Here is a 6,631-nt window from a genome sequence, read left to right on the forward strand (position 1 = left end):
AATTATTTGCTTAGGCAATGTATTCTAAAATAAACTACACTTAATTTTTAAACCTAAATGTATTAAGCTCGACTTGAACTTTGCTGTTTACTATTGTAACTTTCTCACAATGATGATCTTTTTAAAATTCCTTATTTTCCATATTATGTATTTAAATATTTCAAAAACAAATCATTCCATGAGATAGATGAAGATATACATGATGACGATGAGAATGATGATGGCAGGTGAAAGGGAGAATGCTATTTGATAAATGTGATTTCAGTCTTGTTTCTAAGTACTGGAGTTCAGGGTGATGAGAGAACACTATTATTCCTCCTCATGGCCTCATGATACTTCTGTAATTCTCAGCATCAGGCCTAGACAAATATCCTCACATGGTATTTCATCAAAAATAATGTAAAACCAGCATATTTTCAATGATTTATTTGCTTCTTTTTTTTTTTCTTTTACTACATTTTAAAAGTTGATAACAGAAGTGACCTCCAACAATTAGGATTCTATTTTGGGGATCTGGAGCATTTTTCTATATGAACATGGATGAATACTCTATGCAATAATACAGTATATCAAGTTTATTTCATCTTTTAATGGCATCATTAGCAAGTCAAATTCTTGCAAATGCTTTTTCACATTCTTAGCTATGGTGACTAAATCTGGATTATTTTACTATAGCAGTCAATGTAGCATTATAGATGCACAAACATACTCAAAGATCATGCTAAATATTTTTATACCTTAAGAAATTTGCCTTTCTATGATATTTTTTCTTTAATGCAGAGACAAAAAATGTATAGTAACAAAAAATTTTACCCAACACAGCAATAGTATTGTGAAATTAGAATGCTAACAATATGAATATAAATATTTCATTTAGAGACACATTTTTGAAGATATTTATTTAATATCATCATACTATTATTTATGGTAAATTCATGAATTTCTAACACTTTCAAATGTGTATCACAAATAATTAAATTGGAAATAAGAGAAAAGGTGTCTCTCAGTCATAAATATTCAAATTTTGTTGTTTCAAACTCATATTAACACTAAGATGGTGGATATATAGTTCTTTCTTATCTTTTCTTTTGTTTTAATTAATTAAAGTAATGTTTTGGTACAGGTGTGGTGGTTCACACCTGTAATCCCAGCATTTTTGGTGGCTGAGCCAGGTGGATTGCCTGAGCACAGGAGTTCAAGACCTGCCTGGGCAACATGGCAAAACCGTGTCTCTACAAAAAAAAAAAACTAGAAAAAATTAGCAGGGCGTGGTGGTGCACGCCTGTTGCCCTAGCTACTCTGGAGGCTGAGATGGCAGAATCACTTGAGCCAAGGTGGCAGAAGTTGCATTTAGCTGAGATTGTACTTCTGCACTCCAGCCTGGACAACACGGCGAGATCCTGTCTCAAAATTAAAAAAGAAAAATTTTAAATTTTAACTTGGATTTCTTAGTACGGTAATGCTCTATTCTCCTTTATTCAGCAAAACTCTAATTACAATGGTATCTATAAGAATTTGCTGTATCACCCTAATTTTGTACTTAGAAATGTACTTTATGTTTCTGCTTTTTGTAACTTTTTTTTAATACACACTTTAAGTTCTAGGGTACATGTGCACAACGTGCAGGTTTGCTACATATGTATACATATGCCATGTTGGTGTGCTGCACCCATTAACTCGTCATTTACATTAGGGATATCTCCTAATGCTATCCCTCCCCCCTCCCGCCTCCCCCAGGCCCCGGTGTGTGATGTTCCCCTTCCTGTGTCCAAGTGGTCTCATTGTTCAATTCCCACCTATGAGTGAGAACATGCAGTATTTGGTTTTCTGTTCTTGCAATAGTGTGCTGAGAATGATGGCTTCAAGCTGCATCCATGTCCCTACAAAGGACACAAACTCATCCTTTGGTATGGTTACATAGTATTCCATATTGTATATGTGCCACATTTTCTTAATTCAGTCTGTCACTGATGGACATTTGGGATGATTCCAAGTCTTTGATATTGTGAATAGTGCTGTAATAAACATACGTGTGCATGTGTCGTTATAGGAGCGTGATTTATAATCCTTTGGATATATACCCAGTAATGCGATGACTGGGTCAAATGGTATTTCTAGTTCTAGATCCTAGAGGAATCGCCACACTGTTTTCCACAATGGTTGAACTAGTTTACAGTCCCACCAACAGTGTAAAAGTGTTCCTATTTCTCCACATCCTCTCCATCACCTGTTGTTTCCTGATTTTTTCATGATTGCCATTCTAACTGGAGTGAGATGGTATCTCATTGTGGTTTTGATTTGCATTTGTCTGATGGCAAGTGATGATGAGCATTTTGTCATGTGTCTGTTGGCTGTACGAATGTCTTCTTTTGAGAAGTGTCTGTTCATATCCTTTGCCGACTTTTTGATGGGGTTGTTTGCTTGTTTCTTGTAAATTTGTTTGAGTTCTTTGTAGGTTCTGGATATTAGCCCTTTGTCAGATGAGTAGATTGCAAAAATTTTCACCCATTCTGTAGGTTGCCTGTTCACTCTGATGGTAGTTTCTTTTGCTGTGCAGAAGCTCTTTAGTTTAATTAGATCCCATTTGTCAATTTTGGCTTTTGTTGCCGTTGCTTTTGGTGTTTTAGACATGAAATTTTTAACACTTTTTTTTTGTGGCATATAACATACATATACAGATTAATAACACCTAACAAAAAGTAAGAAAAAATTATGTTAATGTTGTTGCTACCAGACCTTGGTAAGGAAATAGAATTTGCCATTGTATATTTAGAAAACCCCATTGTGTCAGCCCAAAATCTCCTTAAGCTGCTAAGCAACTTCAGCAAAGTCTGAGCATACAAAATCAATGTGCAAAAATCACAAGCACTCCTATACACCAATAACAGACAAACACAGAGCCAAGTCATGAGTGCACTCCCATTTACAATTGCTTCAAAGAGAATGAAATATCTAGGAATCCAACTTTCAAGGGATGTGAAGGACCTCTTCAAGGAGAACTACAAACCACTGCTCAATGAAATAAAAGAGGACACAAATGGAAGAGCATTCCATGCTCATGGTTAGGAAGAATCAATATTGTAAAAATGGCCATACTGCTCAAGGTAATTCATAGAATCAATGCCATCCCCATCAAGCTACCAATGACTTTCTTCACAGAATTGGAAAAAACTACTTTAAAGTTCAGATGGAACCAAAAAAGAGCCCGCATTGCAAAGACAAACCTAAGCAAAAAGAACAAAGCTGGAGGTGTCATGCTACCTTACTTCAAGCTATACTACAAGGCTATAGTAACCAAAACAGCATGGTACTTGTACCAAAACAGAGATATACCAGTGGAACACAACAGGGCCCTCAGAAATAATAAAACACATCTACAACCATCTGATCTTTGACAACCCTGGCAAAAATTAGAAATGGGGAAAGGATTCCCTATTTAATAAATGGTGCTGGGAAAACTGGCTAGCCATATGTAGAAAGTTTACACTTTATACAAAAATTAATTCAAACGGATTAAAGACTTAAATGTTAGACCTAAAACCATAGAAACCCTAGAGGTAAACCTAGGAAATACCATTCAAGACATAGGCATGTGCAAGGACTTCATGACTAAAACACCAAAAGCAATGGCAACAAAAGCCAAAATGGACAAATGGCATCTAATTAAACTAAAGAGGTTCTGCACAGCAAAAGAAACTAATATCAGAGTGAACAGGCAACCTACAGAATGGGAGAAAATGTTTACAATCTACCCATCTGACAAAGGGCTGATATCCAGAATCTACAAATAACTTAAACAAATTTGCAAGAAAAAATCAAACAACCACATCAAAAAGTGGGCAACGGTGGTTGTTTATTGTATTTTAACGCCTAAAGGAATTCCTCAAACAAAATTGGTGGTAAGCTGTTGTGAGGTGCTTGAATATGTAATATTTTCTCTCTACAGTCCACTAAATTACTTTTTCTAGTAACCAGTTTCCTGGTTCTAATCATACAGTCACATGTGTTTTGATGGGCTTGTGCAACCTAACTAGGCTACCCTGTTGCTCTACCACCACCACCACCACTCCCCATTCCAACTTTATTCAGTGCTTTTGATGTGAGGACTAGGATGTTCCAGATTCAGTTTATTTAGATATTTGATTCAATGATGACCAACACAGTCAAAGATACTTCACAGAGATAAGATCCAAATAAAAGGGTAAAAAAAAAAAATAGTATTTCCAGCAATCCAGATACTCCCGATGAAAGTCTTCTTGTTGATATTTTCCTCCCTCCTGACTATCCCAATTGTTTTAATGATCACTCATATGTTTCACTGTAGAGATTTATTACCAAGGTAAAAAATTACAATGTATTAAAAACAATGTTTTTCAGCATTATGTAAATGAGATTACACTAAATGTATTTTCCATCTTGATAATTCCTCTCATATCTGTGAGTATTAATATCTATGTAGCTCCAATTTGTTCATTTTCTTTGTTGTATTATTCTGTTGTAAACATGTCAGTCTTGTTTGTTAATTTTGATTGCTGTATAGCATTCCATTGTATAAGTATGCCACAGTTTGTTTATCCATTGAGAGGACTGGTGGACAATTTGGAGGATTTCTCAACTTCAGCTACTGAAACTCAGTGATATGCATGTGTATGTATATGCATTCTGATAAGAGTGTCCATACTGGATCTTAGGATGTAATCCTTCATCGTAATCAGATAATACCATACTCGGCTGAAATGATGGCACACATTTATGGCACTCCCAGGAGTAGTGTATGAAAATTCCCATTGTGTCATATACTTTCCAAAATAAGTAATGTCAGGCTAATATATACATTTTTGTATTTACATAAAATGTTATTAAACAATATTTTCCAAGCCCTTTTCTATTCTTATTCAAAATGTATTTTTACTTCAATAAATTATATTAATCTTTTTTCATTCTATGATTGTTATTTCATATAAACTTATTAATAATGCTTTATGAATGTGAATATGTCAACACACTTCCATTTCATCACTGACAACAAGCTTACAACGTTAGGGCACATCCTATAATTCATACATAGATTTCATAGATGCTATTTTAACACTTACAAAAAGTTTCACTGAATTGTTTTCCATAATTTCTATACTATTTTCACATTGATAGTTTTTTTTCTTAGAAAAGAGAAGGTTGGAGTTCTCTTATCTGAAGTTTAGAAGGAATTTGATAAATGGAAGATAAGGATATCATTAGCAATTCAGGGACTTAAAAGTGCCTTAGAAAAAATACTAAAATAATTTACATCAGAACTCAGTTTCAAAAAAAGCCTTTCTTTAGATCAAAAGTTGGAAGAAATGACTTTTTTAACTGCATATGAAAGCTGATAATAGCAATCAAGATCATGATCATGATTTTTCATCTGTCTTATAGAAGACTTTTTTTTCTAAGCTATTCACATGCTTGTATTAAATCTAATATACCTCAGTACTGTTTATGGTAGACATAGATGGAATTTACTCTACATATGCTTGTCACTCAAATTTTATTGTGTGCATTGTTTTCTAACACCAATTCTGTTTACTTTTTACTAAACATAAAATAGGAATTCATATTGGAATAAAACCCCGAACATACATCCTCATTATTGAGATAGAATTGAATGACATTATTATCCAAAAAGTTACAGGTTAAAACAACGAATTCTAAGCACACTGTGGTATATTTGTGTGGTTCAAATAACAATAAAAAGAGCAATATTTTCCCCAAGATAAGCTGTTAGTTCTTAATAATTATAAATAGACATAAATTCTTCAAATGAAATAAAAACTACATGCATAAAATAAACATGGCTTCATAATTCTGAGGAATTTTTGTCATACTTTCTATAATTTGGCAATTCTTTGAAAAAACAATAAAAAGCATGTTATTGTCAATGTTCTTCAGTTTTTCATACACACAAATACACACACACACATATATGCTTTTCTAGACTAACATTAGGTAAAAGACTTTTCTAGGTATACATTTGGAAATTATTCATACACATACATTACAGAAAACCCAGTAAGAAATAGAAAATGTTTCATACACCACCAGTTTGTTTTCTGCTAGAAGACACACAATGCCCCTCTCGTGAATCTACAGAGATGAAGGCTTCTGTCCTTTCACCCAGTACCTCACACTCCACAAAGTTGAAAGAAAAATCTGCTTTAGCTTCTTGTTTCCCCAAATTAGGATGAATGGGTGGGTGGAAGGATAGCTGATTACAGTAGCTTGGCAGAACATGAAGACAGGTTTATTTTCCAGCCTCTCAAAATTCCAAACTGATAGCAATATGACCAGAAAGTAAATGGCACATAACAGGAGAAAGGAGGTCACAGTTTGCAAAGCTTTTATGTGGACCTTGGTGCTGGGATCTTGAGATCCTTTGCCATGGACCCGCATCTTCTTGAGATGTTTACACAGAGAACAGATTAACAGCAGAAAAGATATCAGGGTCAGAGTGATGGGTACAAAGTTTGCTAGCATGGTTACAGTCATATTTGAAAAGTACATTGCACTCCTCAATTTGATCTTCCATGTCATGTTTCCTTCATATTCTTTTGTCTGTACAATCTGATTCATGTTTATGACAAAAAGATGACAA

General features: G+C 34.2%; 1 protein-coding gene across 1 annotated transcript; it reads right to left on the minus strand.

Moving 5' to 3' along the window:
* Window positions 1-6,123: 6,123 nt before the first annotated feature.
* On the minus strand, window positions 6,124-6,627 carry LOC112617450 (taste receptor type 2 member 46-like; the record flags this gene model as incomplete). Its single annotated transcript, XM_025374225.1, has 1 exon — window positions 6,124-6,627. A coding segment is annotated over one exon (504 nt), but the record flags the coding sequence as incomplete, so codon positions are not given.
* Window positions 6,628-6,631: the final 4 nt, after the last annotated feature.

This window comes from Theropithecus gelada, unplaced genomic scaffold (genome assembly GCF_003255815.1).
Source record: "Theropithecus gelada isolate Dixy unplaced genomic scaffold, Tgel_1.0 HiC_scaffold_1787, whole genome shotgun sequence".
In the NCBI taxonomy this organism is placed as follows: Eukaryota; Metazoa; Chordata; class Mammalia; order Primates; family Cercopithecidae; genus Theropithecus; species Theropithecus gelada.